The sequence below is a fragment of the Cibotium barometz genome, chromosome 29 (assembly GCF_041138505.1).
Source record: "Cibotium barometz isolate CiBa-2024 chromosome 29, ASM4113850v1, whole genome shotgun sequence".
In the NCBI taxonomy this organism is placed as follows: domain Eukaryota; kingdom Viridiplantae; phylum Streptophyta; class Polypodiopsida; order Cyatheales; family Cibotiaceae; genus Cibotium; species Cibotium barometz.
This window is the reverse complement of record NC_141074.1, coordinates 29,991,307-30,017,851: the sequence shown is the minus strand read 5'-3', so window position 1 is coordinate 30,017,851 and position 26,545 is coordinate 29,991,307. Positions and strand designations below refer to the sequence as shown.

General features: G+C 40.7%; 1 protein-coding gene across 2 annotated transcripts; it reads right to left on the bottom strand.

Annotated features, from left to right (window-relative positions):
- Positions 1-14,885: 14,885 nt before the first annotated feature.
- On the bottom strand, positions 14,886-19,770 carry LOC147622030 (uncharacterized). 2 transcript variants are annotated; one of them, XM_086823108.1, is made up of 7 exons: positions 18,787-19,119; positions 18,501-18,550; positions 16,149-18,280; positions 15,836-15,886; positions 15,610-15,708; positions 15,337-15,492; positions 14,886-15,232 (listed from the first exon to the last, which is right to left on the bottom strand). In XM_086823108.1, the coding sequence occupies exons 3-7, from the start codon at positions 18,120-18,122 to the stop codon at positions 15,104-15,106; spliced, it is 2,409 nt and encodes an 802-aa protein (XP_086679234.1). In that variant the 5' UTR covers positions 18,123-18,280; positions 18,501-18,550; positions 18,787-19,119; the 3' UTR covers positions 14,886-15,103. The 2 variants fall into 2 exon arrangements, with proteins under 2 accessions (XP_086679234.1, XP_086679232.1); XM_086823106.1 differs by lacking the exons at positions 18,501-18,550; positions 18,787-19,119 and adding an exon at positions 19,145-19,770.
- Positions 19,771-26,545: the final 6,775 nt, after the last annotated feature.

Sequence of the window (26,545 nt, the reverse complement as noted above, 5' to 3'; positions counted from 1 at the left end):
TGAAGAAGAAGAAGATTTTCAACCTCTCACCTTATGTGTTCTCTTTTAGCGTTTTGTGAGTGTGTGTATGCTTGTTGCAAGAGCTCAAGCTCTCTTGTCCCTGTATCTTTTCATACATGAGATGGAGTTGAGCTCGAGGGGGAGTGTTGAGATATCAAGCTCATCTAGTGAGGCGGTGGACTGGGGGATAGGCCCCACACTTACAATAGCCATTCTAGAGACTGGCATAGTTATAGCGCCAGCTCATTTAGTTGGGTTCACACTATAGAGAACCCTAGTATGTATTTGGTTGAGTACCTTTTCATATTCGGTGTACTCTTATCTTTGTATATGGTGTGTTGAATGTTAAGTGAAGAAGAAGAAGATTTTCAGCTTCACCTTGTGTGTTCTCTTTTAGGGTTTTGTGAGTGTGTGTGTGCTTGTTGCAAGAGCTCAAGCTCTCTTCTCCCCTGCATCTTTTCATTTATGTAAAATTCTAAATAGAAGACACATCTCTGTATAAGGAGTATCTATGGAAATTCCTTGAAGTTTTCATGGATGACCTTGTAAATGGAAGACACATCTTTGGTGTTGTCTCGAGAAGGTGCTAGAGGTATGTAGGTTATATTGAATCTTTCTGAACCCTTTAAAATAGTAATTCTAGGTTCAACACAAAGTGATTCTAGGACACGTCTTTGAGCATGAAATATCGATAGATGATAGTAAGTGAGACTTATCCTTGAGTCACAATTTGATAAAAACTATACCACAAGCAAGAGGGAAGGCTTTTGATGGTTTATGCCATGAAAAAGTATCACTATGATCTTTGTAGATCATCAACCCCTTGTCTATTTTAACTAGCCTTGAGTTACGAGAAGGATCACCCGATGGCTTTTAATCCTACTCAAGTTTGATTTCACGATGATTGTGCGAAAGGGATTCTAGCATATACATATTGACCACTTGTTGTACATACCAAACAGAACCAGCAAAAGTGGATGACGAGTTACCCATTGCTCCATTATTCAATCTTTGCATCATTCCTCAATGGGTTGAAGAGATGGTGCATTATCTCTAGCTACCCCAAGAAAGACCCATAAATAAATATCATACAAGGCGCCTGATCAAGGTTGCACCCCAATAGCTAGGCAATTGTACAAACTAGCACAAGATGGGAAAATGAGGCGTTATGCATGCATAAGTTTGAGAATATCAAGCAAGCCCACTCCACAGGGTGTTTGGAGGGAATTTTTCTATGGACACCACTACAAAGAAGGTTCCACTAGTATTAAGCTTATGGTGGCCTATATCATTTTGGTATATATAGCCAAGTTTATATGTGGGGGCTCTATGACGATGAATGCCAATGATTCACAACAAGGATAAAATTCCCTTATAACCGATTGTGTCTCTGCCCTTTCAGAAGTGGGGCATTGAATTTGTTGGACCCAATAGTATAGTGGCATGAAGCTCACAAGAATGCTACGTCATAGTAGCTGCCACCATAAACTACTACACCAAATGAGTTGAAGCCCCTGCCAAAGATCCATAACTAAAATCCTTTATGTGAATATATATCTCTTGATTTGGGTGCCACTCCAACTAGTAAGTGATAGAGGAGGCCATTTCATCAATCATGTGGTAGGTTTCCTACTAAAGAAATTCATGTTTGTCACAAGTCTTCCACCATACTATCCTCAAGCAAATGGCCAGGTAGAGAGATAGGTAGAGAGCACTAAAAAAATCACTTATGCAATATTGATGAGGATTTCACTCTTGACCAAGACAATTAAATCTTGATGCAACAATTGAGAACAAAAGTTGCTAGAAGCATTAGGCTTATATGATTGCCTCCCTCAAAACATGTGGTCTCTATCTCTTATATTACTTTGACCATATAAGCATAATGATGCCTTCATGGACTAGTTTTGTGGACACTTGAAACTCGCACATTTCATTCAATGGGGTAAAATGCTCATCCACATCTTGATATGTTAAGGGAGCTTCCATTAATGCCCCACACACAATCATTGACTCGTGAGGGAATAATTCATGACATTTGCTTTTAACGATTTTAAATAAGGCAGTTGGCTATCGTAGATGTGGATCCACTTTTAAATAAGGCAGTTGGCTATCGTAGACGTGGATCCACTTTTGGTCATTACCGTTTAGTTGCTCTTTCTTATATGTCGAGAGTGTTTCTTCCTTTTGGCATTAGTGGAAATTCTATCATTGGTTTTTACTTGTTTTCCCTTTTCCTCTTTTGAGGTTGATTTTCAATATAGTGTCACCTTGAATGTAAGCTAGCACACAAGGTGAGGGGGGTTAAGTTTGCAAGTACTACTAAAGCGTGCCACGTCTTTAATGCACAAGAAGGGGATGTGTTTGCAAGCCAATTTGTAGCCTTATAGGTCCCTTCCAGTGAGATAAATGGGTCAAATTAAATATCCCAATCAGTTGCCTTATTCCTTAGCTTAAGCAACACAATTTGGGGCTCAACATGGTTTTGACCCAACACTGATTAAAAAGATTCAACAAGGGATTAATTAATTATCCCACTAATTAGGATTTCCCATTGGTATTAATCATGCTACACTTGGGTGCTAAATTGAGCACTCTAACTAGAGTCTCCTTAACTAGCACTTATCAGTTTGTGATTTGGGTATCAATACAGTAGTGCTAGTTACGTAATCACAACCACAAGCTCATACACACTTGACGTGTCCAAGTAATCCTCTTATTTCTAGTATTTATGTCTATATTTACAATACATAATGTGATATTTGTCATCTAAACATGAGTGTGTATAGTCCTCATGACCTAATCCGAGTGTTGGGTGGTCATGGGAACCCCCATGACTTCACACCATGACCTAATCCGAGTCTTGGGTAAAGTCATGGGAACCCACATGCATGTGTTATCTAGTAATGGGAGTACTCACCATTTTATTGTTGATACTTCTCTTGTCCGAAGACTCCATATTCTAGTGGTGTCAAGTGACCATCAATATGTCATGAGCTTGGCACAAGGCATGACAGTGCTCCCAAAGAAAAGTTCATTGTCGCCTTAATTTAAAGATTTGAAACTACTAAACGGAGCTACTATCTTTTCTTATTTTATGCCTAGATAATACAAATGTATTCCTAGTCAAAAGATTGATTTTTTCACAAGATCCCCAATTACTATATGTATCACATAATTACTTTTGAGAATAATAAGTAGTGTGATGTATGATTTAATGATGATATTTATTTGTATTCAAGTGAGAACATGTATGAAGCATTTGTAGATAAGAGAGAGCCACTCTTAACTTGTTATTCTTCATAACAAATGATGTCCATTGCTAAAGTCATATATTTGGGCAATCCTTTTCTTTTTGAGTGATTAGTTCAGCAAGTTGGTTTGAGTTCTTACACCACACCATTTAGTAGTATACAATTAGTAGGAACAAAGGTTATGGACCTTTGGATTATGAATTCTCATGAAGGTTGACTCTTTCATGAGATTATGTTTGAGTATTTTAATGTGTTTCCAAAAGAATTACCATATGATCTACCTCCAAAGAGAGGTGTAGACCATAAGACTAAACTTATACTTGAGGCACAACTAGTGTTTAGTAAGTTGAGTCAATCTAAAGAAGCAGATAAAGTTGCTAAGATAGCTTCACTAGTACCTTTGAATGGGGCATGTTAGGCCTAGAAAAATCATCTTAAAGAGCGTCACCTCTCTTGGTGGACAGGAAAGATATACTACAAGGGTATAAATAAATTTATAAATTAAGTATAAATACCCTTTAACTAGAATGGATGCTCTCATTGATTTTTTGAAGTGCCATACTTCTCGAAGATTTCTCTAAGAAGAACGGGATACCATCAGATTAGGATACTTAAGGATAATGTCTATAAGACTAGTTTTCTAGATTCCTCTTGAGAAGAATGGGATACCATCATATTAGGATACTTAAGGATAATGTCAATAATATTAGTTTCTAGATATGGGCATTGTGATTTCTTAGTGTTGTCCATTGGAAGAATGACTAATGCGGCAACTACTTTCCAACAACCAACAAATGATGAATGATTCTTTTCATCTTTGTCTACAAAAATTTGTGATAGTCTTCTTAGAAAAAATTTGCATTTTTAGGAAGATCATGAGGGAGCATGGTCAACACCTCAGAATTATTGTAGTGATTCTCTTATTTGCAAAAGAAATTAAATATGATTTATTTAAACATGAACTTCTATATCTTGGACAGGTTATTAATAATGAGGTATGTAGCATATTCACGAACAAGCTTTATATGTGGTATTAATTTAAAAGGCTCACATTAGTGGGCTTTTTAATTAAGGTTATGAAAACCTTAATTAAAAGAGAGAGACAGAGAGACCTACCATTCTTATCTATGCAAGACTAGAATAAATGAACAAGTGAGGCAAAGCAAGCAAGTAAGACACACACACAGAGAGAAAGAGAAAGAGATAGAGAGAGGGAGGGAGGGAGCTACACTATCGGGTAAGCACTTTTTGTGCATACATCACCGCTTGTTTTTCATAAAAATTAATAAATTCATTTAGATTTTCTTCCAAGGAAAAAATAAATGCTTTAGACCTTAGGAAGATAATGTAAAAATATTTTTTCCTAACATTTGTCAAAAAAATGCAACATAGGGGGGGAGGGGTATTAATGGTGTGAGTGGCCAACTTTAAAGACCATCACCGAAATTAAATCCTTTCTTGAATCTATAAGCTTCTTATATACCTTTATCTAGAACTACACAAAGATTTCATTGCCTCTTCTGAATCTTTCTTAAGGAGTGGACAAAGGAAAGTACAATAATCAGTACAAGTCTATTAATGGACTCGAGAGTTAGATAAGTGTTTCAAAGAGTTAAAACATGAGGCTACTATAGCTCCTATGCTCCAAATTTTTAATATGCCATTGATGGTGGTTGAAATGGATGCTAATGATTATGCCACCATAGCGGCTCTTTTCTAGGATGGTTTGCTAGTGGCTTTTGAGAGTAAAAAGCTAACCAAGTTGCAATTCAAATGGCTTCTACATGAGAGGGAGTTTTATGATGTGATCTATGTGTTGAAAAGTGAAATTATTTGTATGGCTCTACTTTTGTTGTCTATCTCTAAAGTATATGTAGATCCCATATATGTAGATACCTCTCAAGTAATGCCTCTGAGTCAAGAAATAAAATATCATTGGTCATAGCTTATGCAAGAGTTTGACTTTATTGAGAAGGATCTACCAATAAAGTGGCAGATGCCTTACGTCGAATTGAACAAGTGAAGTAGCTTTCGTTTACTTAGATTCAATCTCAAAGCTTTATGACCCTCTAAAGGGCTTATATAGATTCTTTAGGAGAATTTGGAGTATATCATCTAGGCTAGGATGGCCCATATTAGTGTTAGTTTGAGAGAGTATTCTATTTGAAATGGATTGCTTTTCCAAAAAGAGAAGGTATGTGTACCCCACACGAATGCTGATACGGGAAATCACATCTTGTTTAAGTGTCCAGGCATGCCCTCAAGCATCCTCAGGTACTAAGGATGGTTTGAAGCATCCTCGGGTCTTTTTTGAGTGTCTGGACACGCCCTCTGCAAGCATCCTCGGGTACTAAGGACTTAGCATATGGTTAGAAGATATTTCTTTTAGCCAAAGCTGAAAGTTGATCAAACAATGTGTTTAAAACTACCACCAACAATGCCAAGTTAATAAAGATAAGCATTCGAGATGTGGTGGTGACTTGATGTATCCCTTCAAAATGCCTAAAAAGAAATAGTATAGTTTTTTGGGTTTTTGTGGGTTGGATTAACGTAGACTTTGAGAAGGAATAATTTCATTAGGGTAATCATTAACTGACTCACCAAGTTGGCAATATTTATTCCTACCAAAGAGAGAAAATCTTAGCTATACAACTTGCCCAATCATTTGTTGAGAAATCGTTTAGAACTTATGGCCAACAAAAACTAATATGCTCACATGACTTCTTTGATACACTTCTTCTACCTTTGTACAATGTTAGTGGTACGGCAAAAGGGCATGTTCCATTTGCTATACTACTACGCAATTGTTGGGTTGCTTGTTGGTCATGATCTACTTGGGATAAACCCAACTCAAGATTAACACCAAATGTTTGGAACATTGTGACATCTGAAATGGTTTGACTGCTTCTCTTTCTAGTCCTAAGGTAGAGACTTTCCTCCCTTCTGCTTTGATATCCAAACCTCCTTATTCCTTTAAAAGTGACCTTGTGTCTTCAATTAAAATTGTTATAGTGATCAAGATCCTAAGTTTACTAAACATTTCTTGCAAAGGGATTCAAGAAATGGAACATAAGTTGAGTATGAGCTCGTGTAATCATTCTAAGTCTAATAGATAGACAAACTGTGTGAATCAAACAATATCATGTTGTGTGCATGTCTTCGTGAGACAAACTAATCGGGAGAAGTGCATCTTTTGAGTAGAGTTTGTTTACAATAATGCTAAGAATTTTTCCACTAGCTATCAGTCTAAAGCCCCATGGATGATTGGCTTAGAGAAAGTTTGCTAACCAATTGCAATTATTGACTGTAAAAGACCAAACCCTTAGAAACAAATCAATTCTTGATTGATTGATTAAATGGAGAGATGGTGGGATGAGAATGTTGCTTCACATCCGATAGAAGAGGGAGAATGTTATGTCCCGTACCAAAACATTACAAGGCTTGCATAAGAAGTTTACTTGGTGTGAGCTCCTTGGTGGAACTCTCGCCTTGGATGGATGAATGGATCTTGGATGGACTGGATCTCTTACTTCTTCTTTTTTTCTGTTTCACGGATTGAGTCAGGCCACCCTATCAAGCTTGTTTGCAGTAGTGGGGGCTCTGAGGTGTTACTTAGCACACACTGATGACTACATAAGATGATTGTTCTCAACGTGCCCTTATTAATGTGCTCATGGTTAAGCAGCACCCTTTTATTTGACTCTGTCATGAAGCTTTTAAATGCAAGGGAAAAGCACTTCATATCTCCGCGTAGGTTAGCCCCTGTGCTCTTCCTCTTCGTCAAGAATGCCATGAGTACTGTCTCGTACACTCGCACGATAATGGACTCCAAAGAGACAGCCTACCAGTTGTTTATACCCTGCATATGAGCTTTTAAATGCAAAGTTTGCCTTGCCTGTAGCGTGCGTATCAATTGCCACAAGTCATACTGCTTTTGGATGGGACCTTTTCCCACTTGTCATTGCAAAAACTACATCCTATTCGATCAGAGGGTATGACTAAATCCCCGTGTCTGCGTGCTTGTTTGAGTACGAAGTGAATTCTCACGCTGTCTGCGTGCTCGTTTGGGCATGAAGTGAATTCTAACGCCGTAGACACCGATAGTGGGTTGGGCCCCGAAATGCAGTCCCAACGCCTTAGACACCAATAGTGGGTTGAGCCCCGAAATGCAGTCCAACTTGGCAATCAATGGATAGTGGGTTAGGGCATATGAGTCCAACTTGGCAATCAATGGATTCCCAAAGGCAGCACACAACTCGGTACTTTGAATGCCAAGTGGGCATTGATATTACCCCAAAGTAGCAAATTGCCCGCTTCTATTCAACATTAGATGGAAGCTTCTATATTGAAGCTCGATAGAGGCTTTCCCTCACAATCAAAGAGGTAGTAGGCAACCATTGGCTTGGCCACCATGTGATGCATCACTTCATGCTAACCTTTCTTGAAACCTTGACAAAGTGCCAAACAATGAAAGAGAACTAAGTTCACAAATACATGATGCACAAGAACTCAAGGAAGATCATATACACCAAAAAGTGGTTACAAAGCTAGAGTAGGCAGCACAAGGCACACTGTAGGTGCAGCCAATATCCGAGAATATGCCCAAAAAAATGAGATAATACAACTAAGGGGGTAGGGCCCTCACTTACATAGTACCTACTAAACCTAGTTGACCAGCTGAAAGCATGCCGACTGGAGAAAAAATATATAAATGTGTGGAACAATGCCAGAAAAATCTAAAAAGATCTAGAAAAATATGTAGATGTCCAGTAAAGGTGCAGATGGTCCAAGAGAAGTCCACAAGGTGGAGATGACCCCTCCAACACCTCCTCTTAAGCGCCACTAAAGAGAACCGATATTGGCGCATGAAAGTAAGTGATCCAAAGTTGGTTTGGAAAGCGCTTTGGTAAAGATGTCCGCCAAATTGTCCCTAGTTGGACAATACTGGTACCGAGCGCCAAGTAGTCACGAACCATATGATAATGAACGGCAATGTGCTTGGACTTTGAATGGAAGACCGGGTTCCATGCAAGAGCCATGGCACTCTGACTGTTGGAGTAGACAACGGTAGGCATCGGAGAAGGGACATGAAGATGATCAAGCAGCTAATGAAGCCACATAAGCTCTTTGATTGTTTCAAAATAAGTACGATACTCCACTTCTATCAAAGACCCAGCAATTGTAGGCTGCTTCTTCGTTTGCCAAGAAATAAGTCCGGTACATAGTAAATAACAATAGCCCATAGTAGACCTCCGGGTATCTGGATCACCTACCTAGTCAGAATCTGAATATCAAACCAAATCGAGACTAGAGCCATATGAAATCCCATGTTTCAAGGTGTCATGTATATATCTGAGAACACGAACAGCAACCTACCAATGAGAAGTATGTGGTGCTGAAAGAAACTGACTTAGGACACTAATGCTACAAGTAAGATCATGCCTAGTAATGGTGAGATGAATAAGCAAGCTGACAAGCTCTCTATACTGAGTAGCATCATGATAGTGCGGAGAGTCATCGTCTTTACTCAACTTCTGATTTCGGTCCATAGGGCAAGATAATAAATGACAGTACTTTGTACCAAACCTCTCCAAAATCTAAGAAGTGTACTTTTGTTGACAGAGAAATATCCCCTATGGGCACTGCCAGACCTCCATGCCAAGAAAGTAGTGAAGTAGACCACAGTGGAGGTCCATAATCATAGCAGTGTGGTCGGGGTCGGATCCAGTGAGAATAAGATCATCGACATACAAAATGATAATCACAATGTGATCCTCTTGTATCAAAACGTAAAGGTTAATGTCTCTAGGAGTTCTCTAAAAGGAATAAGAGAGAAAGAAAGCATCAATCTTTTGGTATCACACCCTGGGAGCCTATTTAAGGCCATAAAGAGCTTTCCACAGAAGATAAACATGGTCCTCGAAGCCATCACAAGCTGCCATCGGCAAGAAACTTCACTTTATAAGTCCATTTGATGCCAATAACCTTCCTATGAGAAGAGCGGGGAACAAGTTCCCATGTGTGATTTCTGTTAATGGCATCCATTTCCACCTCCATTGCAAGCCGCCATTCAAAAATTTGTAAGGCCTCCTCTGGTGTAGGAGGCTCCGCATTATGCATCAAAGAAGTCATCAATGCAAAGTTAACTATGAGAATGCCAACACTCTGGGGTTGTAATCTGGCAAATCTTCTCAATCCGAAAGGAGCAATCCTAGACTGAAAAATGGTCGGAGAAGGGACTCGAGAATCCCACAATGTAGAGTGAAGCCACCACAGAGAGAGAGAGATACTCGACAGAGGCGGAGAAGAGGTAAGAACCAATGATGAGAGTGAAACCAAGGAACCAAGGAAGGAGTTGATGGCGCTGCTGGTGATCCAGGGATCTGAAAGTCTCCGAGGTCTCTTCAAAGCACACATCCCGAGATAATATAACTTTCTCTTTGTTGGGATCCCAAAGCCGAGTGTTCGTATAGCCGACGAAGATCATTTTGGTTGATTTGGGGTCAAACTTCGTCCAATGAGAATCGGGAACATGAACATGAGCATCACATCCAAAAACATTGAAATGAGAAACTGATGGCTTTCTCCCAAAATATACCTCCTCTAGAGTCTTTGCATCGACCGTCTTTGTGGGGGAACGGTTGATAATGTACACGACAATGTTAACTACTTCAACCCATAACTTTATAGGAAGCTGAGAATGAGAAAGAAGAGATCGAGCCATCTCAACCACGGTCATGTTCTTCCATTCTACTACCATGTTCTGCTGACGAGTGTGGGGATTAGAAATTTGTCTCTGTATGTCGTGGGAAGTACAAAAGTTAGTGAATGCTCCAGAAGTAAACTCACCACCATTGTCGGAGCACACTTTGATGACTTTGAGGCTAGTGTCGACCTCCACCATAGCAACCGATTCTTTGAACTTTGTAAATGTCTGCGATTTTTGGGACAAGAAAAGGACCCAGACCTTCCTAGAAAAATCATCAACCAATAAGTAAAAAATATCTGGCTCCTCCAGGTGTGATCGCAATCATAGGGCCGCTCAAATCCATATGGACAAGCTGAAGAGCGGTGAAAGCCTTGAAAGAGGCCTCCTGTGGAAATGAATCCCGATGTTGCTTGCCTTGAAGACAAGCCGAGAAGATTCCTGACATTCGAGGTAGTCGAGGCAAGCCTTCCACCAAACAAGAAGCTCTAGTGAAGAGAAGGAAAGATGCCCATAATGGGCATGCCAAAGAGTAGTATCCTCCTCCGTAAGAAGGGCTTGATGAGAGGCTAGAAGTTGGAACAGATGAGAGTGATAAAGATTGGGTTCTTCCTGAAAACTGGTGATCTTGTAAAGACCACCCTCTTGAATGCCCCAAGCGATAATCCTGTGAGAATCCCTATGAATGATCTCCAAAACCTGATCATCAAAGTATAAGCCATAGCCTTTTTGGGCTATCTTGGAGACAGAGAGTAAGTTTTTGGATAACTTTGGAACATCAAGGACATTATCCACGTACTAGCGCCCCCCCCCCCCCCCCCCCCCCCCCCAAGGGATAACTAGAGGAATATTACCTATAGTTGGTGTATCAATGGGTTGATTGTTAGCAAGTCGGACCTGCATAAAGATAAGAGTGAGTCCTCCAAGATATTCTTGTTGCGAGTCATGTGAGAAGTAGCCCCGGAATCCACAATCCAGTCCGCAAGAGAAGTAGTAGTCCGCGCCTCAATGGATGAGGTACACTCTTCGAGTAGAACAAACACCACATCTTCGTCTTTGGGTTTGGATTCTTTCTTGTCGGAGTCCTTCTGTTTTGACTTTTTCTCCTGGTCTCTCTTCTTCTTGAAGCAATCAAGCCGAAGATGACCAACCTTGCCAAAGTAGTGGCATTTCCTCTCCATGGATTTGCCCTTTTCTTTTCCTTTATCTTTATGCTTGGAGCCTGTAGTAGACTCCTTGGATTTGCCGCCGTTTTTTATTACCTCCTTTGGGTTGCCACTTGGGCTTCCCTTTGGCTAAAAAAGCTAACACATTAGGAGAAGAGTCAAAGATATAGCATGTCCTAAAGCATGGCAATCACCTCATCCGATGGGGGAAAAACAAGGCGAGAGACAATGGTATCCTTAAAGGATTGATAAGATGGAGGAAGTTTGACCAATAACTCAATCACAAAGTCATCATCAAGGATTTGGACTCCCAAGATGGCTTGTTGTTGACGGATCTTCTTGAGTTCTTGCACTCTGGCCATGATGTCATCCGTCTTGGTAATCTTCAACTCATTGGTTCTCCATACCGAAAAATTTCAAGGGAGATGGCTGGTACAAGATGATTGTGTGAGCCCGAAGATCCATGCCAATCCAAGAATTTACAATCTATGGTGAGTTAGTTGCGGGGTTGGGCTTTGGAGTAGAAGCATCGACGAACCACCAAAGATCAAGACCCACCGGAAGGTTAAAAATGGCATCCTTCCATGGGGATAACTGGAGCCAATTGAGGAATGGTGAAAGTATTTGAAGCCATTCTCTGCATGAAAACTCCTCTAAAGCGTAAGAATACGCAACCTACAGATACGAGAAGGCAAGAAAGAGAGAAAGGGTTCAAAAGCAAGAGGGAGGAAATGGGTGGAAAAAAGGTAGAAGAGGTGGTTATAATTCAACAAAAACATGCCTGTTGTAGATGAGAACATAGCCAAAATTTGACCACCACTAGCCAAAGCATCAGCTAAGGTGAAAGTCAAGGGGTAAAGACAAGAGTCCCTCTCGATGCATAATGAAGATTGGGTGGGTGTGACAACTACAACCTAGCGTTCTAGTTAGTCCAAGGTAAGGGCTTTCTGCAACTAGAGGGGTATCCAGAAGAAAACGCGCCCTTTGTTGTAGGTTGTTAGGCTGAAAACGCAGCAATCTACAGCTCACTCGACAAAAAGGCAGCTTGTAGGCTGACCACGCAGAAAACCACCAAACTATAGGCTGTCCATGCAAAAAACGCACCAATCTGCAAGAAAAACATGGCTTGTAGATGAGTCCACAACCCACCTCCTCTGAGAAGTACAAAAGTATAGGTGTTGTCCAGTAAATTCTCAATCCTAAACCCGCTCTAATACCATGACAAAGTGCCAAACAATGAAAGAGAACTGAAGTTCACAAATATAGGATGCACAAGAACTGAAGGAAGATCATATACACCCAAAGGTGGTTACAAAGCTGGAGTAGGCAGCACGAGGCACACCGTAGATGCAACCAATATCCTAGAATATGCCAAAAAATGAGATAGTACAACTGAGGGCAGAGCCCTCACTTATACAATACCCGCTGGACCTAGTCTACCAGCTGAAAGCAGGCCAACTAGAGAAAAAATATATAAACACCTAGAATAGTTCCAAAAATATCCAGAAAAAACTAGATAAATATGTGGATGTCCAATAAAGGTGCAGATGGTCCTGAAGAGGTCCACAAGGTGGAGATGATCCCTCCAACAACCTTGTATGGACAAGTCCAACATCTCGCCGTCAACTTCCTTTCGGCAATAGAGTCGTTGTCCAACCCCCCTAACCCCCTAAAGGGAAGCTGGGTATATCATTGATTCAATGATCCAAAGTAGAGCTTCATTGGTGGTGGGCAAGCTCATCATCCACAGCCTCCTACCCAAAGAGGAGCCGTGGAAGGATTTTGTCCTCAGCTGTAATCTGTCCCGCGTGGTGCCCCTAGCCACCGGCACCTGATGGAGCTTCTCCATCACCCCAATCCACAAACTTAGAGCCTCTTTTGAGGACACTTTGGAGCCAACCTCTGTCACACCTGAGGATACTCTTCACCATGTTCTCTTCCAAACTAAGATGAGGAGTGCCCTCACCAATCCATAATGTGGAACAAGCTCATCTGCCTTTAGGACACCCTCGCTCCCACATCTCCTAGGAGTGTCAAAGCTTGGACCCGACATATGCAATAGGCTCCTACCTACAGTTTTCAGAGCCTGCTGCAAATGTGCAATGGCCACCCCGAGACCTCTTCTCAACATTTCTCACATGATTTTGGCATCAACTTTAGGAAAGCTTCCATCTTCCTCTCACTACTGGCTCACTAGAGCCTTGCTATGGGCACATGACTAGCTACTGCAAGCTGTCCAACCACCTGCAACTGTTGTGGCACGCTCCAACACTCGCAGCCTCATTGCCTTTAGGTTTTTGCCCAAAGGACAATAGAGTTGTGATTCTTCGTTTGTTTAACTCGGAAACCTGCATGGGAGAGTGCTTACACCATGAAGGTTTGCTTTGATAAGGATGGCAGAAGTCTTGCTCTTCAACTCACTTTCGGATCTCGTACATCAATGTCTCCAGAGAGCTGTGTTAGTCAAAGGAGGAAACTCATCAGCAGCTTCACCGCCTTATCATATATGGTACACAAAATACATGAGGTCCTTGACAATTCCACCTTTCCATGATGGGAAGCATCCACTACATTTGGGTGGGCATCATTCATACCGTTCAAGGGTGATAGGAGGTACCACATCAAAGACTCAAATCGAATGCAACAGCACTGTGCAACCTTAGGGCCCTTTTGCACTTCAGAGGTTTCACGGACTTGAATGGCAGTACAGCTCCCATGTCTCTTCTCCCTCTCTTCCCTACTCCCCCCGCGATATAGTATGGGGGTTGTAGTATGCATTGGACACATTTTCTATGGACTAACAGAAAGACCCTTTCTTAAAGGGCAAATAAGAAGTTTAATGGCATTAAAGGCCAATATATGGCTCGCTAAGGTCAAATAAAGGTGACATTAGAGAGAGCACCACTCACTGTAAGCCTCACATTCAAGGGCCTCAAGGCGTGCATTCATAAATTCCTTGCACTTTGCCAACAATGCTTGTAATCCACCTCAGCAGCTACACCCAAATAAAGCATCAAAACAGCATGCTTCATGCAGCATAGCTCTCACCTTACTAAAATCTGTACTATTGATGTAAAAACCCCATTACCATCAAATTCCAAATTTAGACCCACAAGATATTCTGAACACATTAGACTGGCGCAACCTTGAACTGACCACCCCTTGCAAATGCAAAGCTAGCAAGATCTAGTTCTTTGCACAAGCAATATCTTGTAAACTCCATCCTCAGACCAGCCAACGATTTCCCTAAAACAAAATTGCTGTGCACACCTTAGATGCAATGTAAACTGCCATGTCTTACCAGGAAAACCTCCTTAAGATTAAGGGCATTTGCACACACCATGCACGCCCAAAAGAGGTGAAATCTCACCCACCCATCCCACATGGACGGAGAACCTCCCACATTCAACCCCCGCCCATCGAACGGGCATGGAAGATGTCTGTAAAACACCTAACGCAATGTGCAGCAGAATCTGGCATTAAATCCAGTAGATCACAGAAACTTGTGAGCCTTTTAGTGATTAAGCATTAGCTCACCAAAGCATAGACACGGTATTGAAAGGACAAGAACGCTGCTCAATACACTCATGTTCACCAGGCAAGCAGGCAGCCTACTAAGTATAATGTCCATTGAAATCTCAACTTCTGAGTTTACATGTCTAAGTTAAATACCCAATGCCTGGCATGACCCTACTTGATAATATAACCTTAAAATTACTGTAAGCATTTGAAGAATAAAAGAAGGCCTGATAACCACTATTCCAGAATAATGCTTGGATAAATTCGACATCTTAGTTAATACAACATGAAGTAGGCGATTGACCTCCACATTTAGAGGATCATTCCTGACAAAAGAAGGCAAGCTTGTAGTTAACAGCTTTAAAAAGTGCTGGACAATTTGACTTATTTGGTTCACAGGTATGGCAAGATAATGTTTCACATCATGCACCATGCGACATGTGCATATATAGAAGCCCTTATGTGACAGCTGATGCTTTACATATAGGACATTGGTTCTTTTGTAAAAGCCATTGCTTGATGCAAGCAATGTGGTGACTATGTCCACATTCGAGCACACCCAGTTCAACAGCATCCTCGAACTCTTCCTATAAAAATTAACATTTATTAGGTGAGCCCTTTGAGTGCAGTGAAGAAAGTTAGCCCAATGACTCAATATGCTGCAGAAGAGAAAGCTGTCCGTTGGCAATACCTGGCATATGCTGCACTTAATTTCATTATCCTGAGGAACATAGCCACTGTTGATCCCTGGAGAGGCATAGCTAACTATTCGCATGCATCTCATGATTGATGGTTCGCTCAACCCTGTGTTCACATTACCTATTCGTTCTTCAAGGGCCAGAAGTTCCTGATAGCATCCAACCATCAGAACAACAGAAACAGCTCAATGCATAGATATAAATAACCAATCCTGAAAAGCTGGGATGCATCATTGAAAAGTGTCTGCCTAGAAGAGTAAGATAACCTCATATGACATGTTATCTATGTCGATGCGCATATCTCTGTATCGATCATGCAGACCAATCCCACCAAGAAGTATGGTAGCTTCCAGCATCAGAATTTGCTGAAAAGCAAAACAAATAAGCCATTTGAATGGTTTAACCCCTAGATCCATGTTCAAAATGTGATTTGAACGATGATGATTGTGAATGTACAAAAGGAGAGAATAGGGGCAGCATTTGATAAACTACCTCATACGACAGGTCTTCATCCCTCTCTATATATTCCAAGGCTGATAATATCTGTCACCAAAATGCCCACCAAAGCAGATAAATTATAAAGCTGTATAACATTGCTCCAAAGATACCAAAAAATACATGCAAGAGATAAATCATACTCCACAGCAAGGAGTATCTTCTTCCAGTACATACATTCCATTTATTTGATAGAATGAGCAATTTTCCAACCCTTGAAACCTTCTAATCAGGGGAAAGCTACTCATGAGAACCAGAGGCTTTGAACTTGAGGGCATAAGAGCAGAACGCCAAGAAAAAAAACAGTTACCTCAGAGAGGCCCTCCACGGTAAGTCGAGGTCGTATTTCTCCACTAGAAGTAGAAGAATCAAAAGCAGCAGTCTCTGAAATTGATGAACTGGATCCTTCGACTTCTCGGTTAGGTGAAGTAGAACCAGTTGATTGAGAGGCATGATGCAAGAGAGGGTTAGTGGTTAAACCGGTACTCTCAGAAGCACTTGACTGTGCAAAAGCCTCAAAGGGTGGTAGCGAAGGTAGCCTTGTGGGAGGAGGAAGGCCCGAAAAATTTGGCCGCATGTATTGCATCTCACGCATGACAGACCAAGTAGAACTGGAGGGTGGGGAATAAGATGTGTTCCTGTTTGAGAACTCATTATCCACCCCCATTAGTCCAGCAGCATGATTTCCATAAGAGCTCCTACTTCCAACAGCACGTTGGTTAGATAACCCCTCCCCAAATGCAGGAATTGGCTCAAGGAAAGGATTATTGGACCTAGATGAAGGTCCAAGTCTTTCCCTACTCCTCAATACTGTTGGGCTGCTTCCCCTATGCCTGTAACTTGGTGGTGGAAGCCTGTTACCTGCAAAGGAAAGTGAGGCATTGTGCGTCGCATACTCTGCCTCCAAGGGAACCGCCCTTCTATGACACCTCATCTCAAGCTGGAGATGAGGGGGTGATAACCTTACAGATCGACAAGGTTCATGATCAGGCCTGCGGAAATCTTGTCCTCGAGACCGTCCACCCTGGCTAGCAAATGTTTCCCCCATTCCAAGAACATTGCCAATTCCCATTTGCCCTTTATTCAAGGGCATGCCCCTGGCAGCATCTCCCTCCTTATTCAGACAAATTGCCCTCGAATTCTTTCTGGGATGAAAGCGATCAGTTGCACCAACTGCTGAACTTGAGGCAGAAGGTAGGACATCTGCTGCAGAAGAGCAGACAAGGTTACTCAATGCAGAACTTGAGACTGATGGTAGGACATCGGCTGCAGAAGAACAGACCAGGTTACTTAAACTGCGTCGACTTGTTCCGGCTCCAATGCCGTTCACCTCCCTGTTCCCTAGCCCTAGGTCATCTGGTCTCACTCTGCGACCATGACAAGCTTGGGTATTGCTTTTTCTTTTACTTTGCAGATCCCCAGCAGTAGCAGTGGGTTGGCCTAAGCGTCTTGATGAATCCGGAACATTGCTTTTACTTGGCGAAGACAGCCCAGTGACAGGTACAGACCGATCAATTTCACTCTGGCAGACACGATCAACATTGGGCCTAGTTTTATTATCCAGACTTAGGGGAGCTGTAAAATCCTCAATCTGAGGTGATTTAGATGAAGAGCCTTTCCGCAAAGATTTGTGAGATGCTCTGATGGTTGCAATCCCATGTGGCCTGCTTTGATCAACAAAAGTCCTGCTTGTGGAGCCATGAGTCCTTGCAGGCTGCGACATGCATCGATCTCTCCAGCTCAATGTGCGTACGTCATGACTCTTTGGCCTCCTTGAAACCCCAGCATCCCTTTCCACTAAATCGCCATTCAAGCCAGAAAAATTATTGACTGATGAAGATGCTGACTTGTCCCAACCGGCTGGATCACTTACTGCAGGAATACCAGGAATCAGAATTTCTCCAACTTCATTGTCAAGGTCTGATCCAGATTCATCAGAGCTCCCTGGTATACCATGTCTGGCATTCTGCATAGCAGGTAAGAAACTGGTTTGTGTTCCACTGAAAGTAATGGAGTTACTGGAGCAGTTGGATGATGAGCTAGAAGCACTTCCGTAATCCTGTTTGGTTAGACCAGCGGTGCTATTACTGTACATAAAAGAAGACCTACTACCAGATCTATGGTAGTTATTATCACATCTTGAACTGCATCTTTCATCTTCTGCCAGCACCTTTGATGATCTGACATGACCACTGCTCTTTCCTTTGGAAGTCTGACTTCTTAATCTTTGAGAATATTGCATATCTGGATGCTGAGAGCCACAACTTCCCCTACTACCCGCCATTGCAAAAGTAAAGAAAGTATCACCACCTGAAAAGGAACAAGTGACTACCTAGACTTGGTGGCATACAAGCTGGCTTGCTGATGGCACCAATAAATAAAATAGGCCTGATCACAAAGCTGCGAGACACATTGCTTTAGTGTTGACACAAATCCAGGAATCTGCACATCATCAAGAGAAGCTCATCAGGAAAAGTCAATCCAAATTGTGTCTATTCAGCTTTACTGCTGTTAACACTAAATGGACAATCAAAACAGTCTGAAAGAAAATGATCAAGGCATATTTTCTAATCATAACGTCTTGGTGGTCTAATACAAAATGCAAAGTGAATTGGATTCAAGCCGATCTCAGTTAGCAGCACAGACTAGAGATGAGACTCACCATCAAGCCTGTTATGTAGCACTTGGAAAATGGTCTAGGCCAATGTTGATCTAAGCAATTAGACACAAGAGCTATGGCATCAATGGATGGAATAAAAAAACAAAGACAACACGGATGAGTTTCATGCTCAGAAGAAAGGTTTAGAATGAGAACTAGGAGCGAACTGAAGAAAAGTTTAGAAATGAGAACTAGGAGCAAATCGATCTTGAAAGAAAGGGCCATGGCTTTTTATCCTTGCTAATGAGGAAACCAGTATGAGCCAGAGACTAGAAAAGGCAGCTAGTACCTTTCTTAGGGGAGGGCAAGAGTCTATTTCGTGCAAAGGCAAACCAGAATCGCCTATAAAAGAAGGTAAGGAAGGATCCTGGTTGTGCCATGGCCGGAAAACCCCAAGCAAAATAAGATGCTGGTTGCAGCTACCAGTGAAACGATCCACGACCGGAAATCGAATGCAAAAGGATGCTGGTAATGCAGCGATCGGCGGATTGCAACTACGTAATTTCGCAGAAGGCCCTAAAGACAAGGATGCTTGAGCATAACCAGGCGATCATCGATGTAGTGATGCAAATGAACATCTGCTCGACAGTGCACTGCTGCATCTGTGACGCAACAAATCACCAAGGAGAAAGAGGTCGAGGAAATACCTGTGGACTGTTTGGCCGATCATGTTGAGGGGACACGGCCCAAAGCGCTGATGATGGCACTGCTCAACGAACGATCATTTGACTGGTACTCTACAGTAGCACCGATGGCAAAAAAAATCGGAAATGGAGAAAAAGACACTCACGGACACTCTCTCTTCTGCAAAAAAGCTTCAACTCGCCATAGCCAGCCAGCCTGCCCTCTTTCTCTCTCTCTCCTGTAGAAAGCTTCCACTCACCACAGCCTGTCTTCTCTCTCTACTGCACACAGATTTCATCGCCGCCGACCATTCTCGAGACTCTCCCCTGAGATGAAGGCCCCCTTGCTGTTCTTTAATGCTGGTGGCTAGTGCGGAGAAGCCTAGCCATCGGCCAAGCCGCGTAGAAGCTTTCTTTACGAGCTTCTTTTTGAGCCTCGCTTTTCACCATCGTTGCAAAGTGCACAGGTTAAAATGAAAGGAAACCTAGCAACTTTCTCCCTCTCTCTTTGACTGTAATCGAGGAAATTTTGATCGCCAAATCTGGGTTGCCACCTGCCAAATCCGCTGCTAAATTGGATTGCGATGAAATCACCGCCAAATCTAGCAGGGACTTTCCAAATCCGATCTATAATGATTTATTTCTTTGCTGCTGAATTTCTGAAAGCTCAGAGCATCTTCTCAATATTTTTAAAAAATCTAAATAAAAATGTATTTTAAAAACAAAATCATTTTTCTTTTTGTTACATTTTTATCTGCCTGACGGCTACTTTAGAGGTCCCAACTCCCACTTCCCAGCAACCGGCCGCTTTAGACACCACCACCACGTGGCATAAAATCGTGCGGGCGTAAGCTGATGTGGCGGCTCAGCTGGCAGACTTTCCAGGTCACCGCCAGTCATGTCCAATTAGCTGGCACTTTAATACCGGTACCCGCGGGCCCAGTACTGCAGTACTGGACTGATTTGAAGGCGCCGCTAGTTTTAGTGGCCATCGCGTCAATTTCCAACCTTCCCGCCAATTTGACGTCCCAGCTACTTTTAGTCTGTAGACCTAGGCCACAAAAATTCTCTTTTATTTTTTTCTGATTTTAATATATTGCGGATGTCTCTAGCCACATGTTCATAAAATTAAATAAAGTGACCCCCACTCCTTCAATATATATTATATTTGCACGTCCTTCTTTTCGTGGTAGGCGCCCAATACAGTATAACCATTATTATTTAATTTACACATCGTCAAACACTTAGTCAAATTTGTAAGGTTTTTTAATTATCTTGCTTACTCTCATTGGCAAATTGACGTCATTGAAAACTTGCTTCACAAGCATTGAACTCTATTGGAACCTTCTTGCATTATATAAGCTTGTTTTTTAATACAAAGTTAGGTGAGTCCAGTAAAAATTCAACACTTACATTTTGATTTTCTTGGAACTTGCATGTAACAACATTGGCAACTACTAGACATATTCAGGCTATGCCTGAATTAATTAATTTAAATAATTCAGCACTAAGGTATTACAACGCGTCGACTCTCTCTCATCGCATCCTTTCTCACTCACTCACTACGACCATTCTCAGTCATCGCATCTCTCTCTCTCTCTCTCTCTCTCTCTCTCTCTCTCTCTCTCTCTCTCTCTCTCTCTCTCTCTCTCTCTCTTCTCTCTCTCTCTCTCTCTCTCTCTCTCTCTCTCTCTCTCTCTCCTCTCTCTCTCTCTCTCTCTCTCTCTAAAAGCACGCGAGCAGCTTTTATACCTGCGGCGGCGGTGATGCGGTTATGGGAAGATTCGAGACAGTCTCTCGACACATCACCCGTCTAAGGTTTGAAACCCTGACATTAATAAACCTAAGCCTAAGGTAGTTCTTGCCTCAACTAATTAATTAATGTGTTTTAAAATTTGGTACCCATATTCAAATCATATATCCATTAATTAATTAATAGGGCTCTAACAATCCTCATTAATTAATTAATGTACTAAGGTTTAAACCTTAGCAAAACCTGCGCTTCGAAAACCTCAGCCGTACAGACATAATCGACATTCTCTCCATCGCTCTCTTTTTTACAATTGATGTTCTCTCCATCGTTAACGCTTGTAGGCCATCACTCTCTGTTTTTTAAGAATATTTAATATTTTTTCAAACATAAAACAGATCATGTACTCTCACTCACCGTCGCTCACTCTCTCTTCCATCGTCACATCATCATCATAGATCACCAACATCACAGTTCACGCTCTCTCTGCCCTATGCCATCTCTCTATTCATCTCTCTCTGGATTGGGAGGCTATGCCCCAGCCTCAAAATGCGAGGCACAACCCTTTTAGCCCTTCGCTAGAAGGCTGGAGAACTCAAAAAGTCAGAACTCGAAGGCTCCAGAATGACAACGTGTCAAATCAAAAGAAAAAATATATTTTCTTGACTTGACTAAGGTCCCACCTTCAAAAAAATTCAGAGCCTCCCATAATCCATTTGATTTAAAGTGTTTTGATGCATGATGTCAACAAAAATGGGTTGAAGTGTTAAGTTGTTCATCCTTTCATGCTTGTATCTATTTATTCCATATTCCTTAATGTAAATGGTGAGAAGATTTCCCTCCTCTAAGTCTTCGCAAAAGTAAAGAAAAAAATGTCATCCCAACTCTGTAACTCCCTTTTGAGGTTGTCTACCTATCGAGCGATAGTCGAGCCCATGGAAAAAATGTCATCGCAACTCCCCTATGAGGTTGTCCCTATCAAGCAGTAGCCAAGGCCCTTGCCCACTCCTTCTCCCCAAAATTAATCTCTCTCTCTCTCTCTCTCTCTCTCTCTCTCTCTCTCTCTCTCTCTCTCTCTCTCTCTCTCTCTCAGGCACACATATGTACTCCTTGGTCTCATAGACCTATTAGGAAACTATTCACTCTTTCTCTATTAATTTGTTGCAGGTACTTATTCACTTTTTCTCTATTAATTTGTTGTTGGTACGTATTATAGTAGGTCTATAAGATTGAGGTTTTCAATTTAGTCCTCTCCCTAGTGTTACAGCCCTACATGTTTGCTTAAAGAACATAGAGGAGAGAGTACAAATGAAGGAGCCCTTTCCTTGCTCTGCCTCCTAAATAGATAGCTTTACAATCACTTCTCCCCATTGTTTGCTTGGAGAGGTGGGTGAGCCTCGATAACATGGTGCCAAACTAAAGAATAGAGTGGAGAGAGAGAGAGAGACAAAACTTAGATCGTTGAGAGAGGGAGATACCTAACCTTTGTTCTCGAAGACAGAGAGAGCTTTCACTCAGCATGCATGCCACATAGAAAGCAAAAAATCAAATCAAATCTCCCAAGTGCATGCCAAATTTCCCATCACAATGATAAAAAAATCTCTCAAATCTTCTCTCTTTCAAGGTTTACAACATTAGTTGACAAAGGGTAAATTAATTGGGAAACTAATAAAATCTCTCTTCCTTCCTTCTTTTTTCTTTTATTTCTTTTGCTTTGAGAACCATTTCAAGTTCCTACTTCATATAAAGAAACCTAGAAGCTCCCTCAAGCAGCACTTCTTATTCGAATTGAGTGAACCTTTGTGGTGGCAAGTTTTACTATTTAGATTAGATGTTGTGCCAATATAGAAAAGTGGAGAGGTGATGGAAAGAAATGATATTCACAAAGGCTTAGCACAAACAAGTGTAAGGGTTATATTTGTGTTCTTTCTTGTAAGTAAAGTGTGAGAAAGAAAATAGTTTAGTTTGAAGGGGTTTTCCATGTTTAAAGATCAAGCATGAAGTTCTAACCACCAACAAAAGGAAGACATTTAGTCTTTTGATTCATTTAGAAGAAACCTACTAGATCAGAGGATAGAGGAGAATGTGGTTCAGCCACTCTCTCTAAACAAGACTTTACTTACTCTCTGATGAACTAAGATATATGGTGGTGTAAAATCTAGCAAAAATAGTATCACGAACTTTTCTCATGTTTAAACTTGCTTGGTATACCAAATTTTGAACATGTTATAGTAACTTTCAACATGCATAACAACATGGTGATGACATCTTTCTTTGTTGTTGACAAAATAATAATCTACTAGGTTGTAGCGGATGCCAACTATAATAATCTACTCGGTTGTAGCGGATGCCAACTATAATTTTGAAGAAGTGATATTTAGTACATGTTTAGATTTAAATTATTAACTAAAGCACTATAATTTTAAAGTGATATTTAGTACATTTTTAGATTAAATTAATAGCTTAAGTTTTAATTTGGTTTATGTGAACTTTTAGATATATAAGTACATCTTGTTCACCTCATTACATCTTTTAGATATATAAGTACATCTTGTTCACCTCATTACATCTTTTAGATATATAAGTACATCTTTTTCACCTCATTGGATCATTACACTTCTTAGTTGTAAAAACTTTATTTTACCTTGTTCATTTTCATCTTGAGATGTTTTTGAATGTGGAATGAGGTCTAGTTTAGACAAGAATGATCTCTTCTCTCTCTCTCTCTCTCTCTCTCTCTCTCTCCCCCTACGACGTTAAAAAGGGCTTCTTCTTCTTCTTCTTCTTCTTCTTCTTCTTCTTCTTCTTCTCTCTCTCTCTCTTCTCTCTCTCTCTCTCTCTCTCTCTCTCTCTCTCTCTCTATATATATATATATATATATATATGTATATTCTTTGGATTCCACAATGATCAATGGACTAATGTTGTTGTACATTTGGGGGGGGTTGGTATACATTAGCAAAGATAGTGGTCTCTTTCCTTTTCCTTGTAAGAATGTGATACGTCTATCATACTCCACTCTCTCGAAAGGGATTGCAATTGTGGATGATCCATTTTGGTGCGCTCAAATATTAGTACTTAAACTCCAAAACAATTTTAAAATGAGGTAAAACTTAGTCTTTACTTTATTTAAGATTGGATTATTAGCTCAATAACATTTCTTGACTTAACACGTCCAAGGGTGGCTAGAGGGTCCACAATTCCAAGATAACTTTGGTTTTCACCTAGAAATAACTAAATTAAAACCAGTCATAATCTCCACTCAGTTTGCTACCTCGGTAAAATTAACACTAAAGGGTCACAATTCCAAGATAATTTTGGTTTTAACCTAGCAATAACTAAATTAAAACTAGTCATGATCACTACTCAGTTTGCTACTTCGATAAAATCTACAGAGTCTAGACTTAGATCTCTACTTTTACTTGGAAAATGGTTTAAGGAGTGTAAGAGGGACACACCAAAGAGTATGAGTGCAAGTTGCTAAACAAAAGAAGTGCAAGTATATAAATAAAAGGGGACAATATTGATGTAAAACTAGAAAACTTGTTATACTTGAAAGAGTGTACAATGTAATGACATGCTCTGAGTGTAAACTTTTATTAGAGAGAGAGAGAGAGAGAGAGAGAGAGAGAGAGAGAGAGAGAGATAACAAGGTTGAGATCTAAAAAATGCTCCCCTCTCTATTTAGGTTAGTCTACTTCACACAAGGTAGCATAAAGCTTCATGCCCTTTCTTCCTCTCAAGCAAAGGTAAGCTTTTATTCCCTCTATTGGACTTTTGGAGGGCTCGCACTTGTGGAGGCTTGGGTGCTACTATTCGAGCTAGAGCCTGTTTGAAATTAAGAGCTATTTTAATACCCAAAGTTGTAAAAAATAGAATAATAGGAAATATTAGGTAGCACCACATAAATAGGGCTAGTGGCTATGGTCATTTCTTGGAATACATTGGTAATACCACTTGGGCTTTTATAAGAGCTTGCTCATGATCCTTCATGCGTGGGTTCCTTAGGTATAGCTTAAATCCATCCACTTCTTACTATCATCTTCATGTTTCTCTGTTGTGTTCATGCTATGGGTATGGAGTTCTCACATAACTCATATCATGAGCATTTCCTACATTTCATGATTATTGGTATCAGAGCCTTGATTTTGATAAAGGATAAGAAGAAATTACAAAAAAAAGAGTGTATACACATGTCTTATTGCAATTTCTTGGATCTGTGCATTTTTTTATTTTCTTGACAATGTTTCATCTTTTTTTTAGCTAAGATTGAGAGTAACCTTTGCAAGATATGCTGTTAGCTTTATGTTTTATTTATTTTGGCAAAGTTTAAGAGTAACCTTTGTAAGATATGGTGTCACCTTTATTCTTAGCAAATGTTTCACCATTTTTTTTATTTTGGCCACCAAAGATTGAGCATAACTTTTGTAAGATATGGTGTCAGCTAATTGTTTTTAAGGGAAATGTATGTATCTACCAAGGAGAACTCAGTTTTTTTATAAATTTTGAGTGTGAATTCCCCTCTTTTTTTGAGTATCTTTTTCTCAAATTGGGAGAAATTTTACTTTTTCTGCTTCTTTACTTTCCCTCTTTCAAGCTTCCATGAAACCTTGTTTCCACCTCATCTAGCTCACACTACACACCTCCTATCTTGCCATACTTGATAGCATTGGATACCTCGCTTCAAATGGCTATGCATGTGGGGCTAAAGAAGGTATAAGAGAAGGTGAAGTCTTATGACAATGCCACATAGAAGGCATGAGAGTTCAGAGAGGAAGATTATGTCATCTTTGAGGTTACCCAAATCAAGACTTTATTCTCTTTAAGGGTGGAATCAATAACAAATTGGCACATAAATTTTATGGGCCTTTCATGGTGCTCAAGAGAGTGGGAGAGGTAGGTTATCAACTCAATTACCTAGCACTATAAGAGTGCATAATGTGTTTCGTATATCTCAAGAGGTATGTTGGACAAGGTCTAATCTCAAGAGATATATAGGACAAGATGGATGAGTTGCCTCCATGGATGAGGAGGGTGATTAGTAAAGAGTACAAGTATTAAAGCACTAAGAAAAAATGTACTCATCATCACTACGAGATAAACACACAACATGTTAATTAGCACTAAGAAAATGAGTTCATCTATAATGGAAATGACAAAACACAATGATTAACACAAAGATAAGAGAGCATGGTCTCCACTAAGGATCACATAGGATGATTATATTAACCAACAAGGGTTACACCACTAAGCACTCTCTAATTGCACGCAAGTGAAGGAGAACTATAGACTACCAAGTTACTCCCACCTAGACCCACTTTCCTCTCCAACTCTCCTACACAATAGACTAAGTGACTCCCACCTAGACCCACATTCATCTCCACCTCTCCTTGATTTACTCCACCTCTCCTACACAATAGGAGGTGCCTTGATCAATGGAGAATCTAGCCACCTAGACTTTGATGTGTCATAGTTCTAGCCTATTACTAGAACCTTAGACTTTAAAATCAAATCAAATAATCCTCTAATGATTAAGTGACCACACACCATAATATATGGATGTAGATCACAGAAACTAACACCCTCTCTTGATTTGCATACATATCACATAGGATGTGTAGATATAAGAGAACACACAAATCGTGTAAAAAGAAAAAAATGCCACTGGCTATATA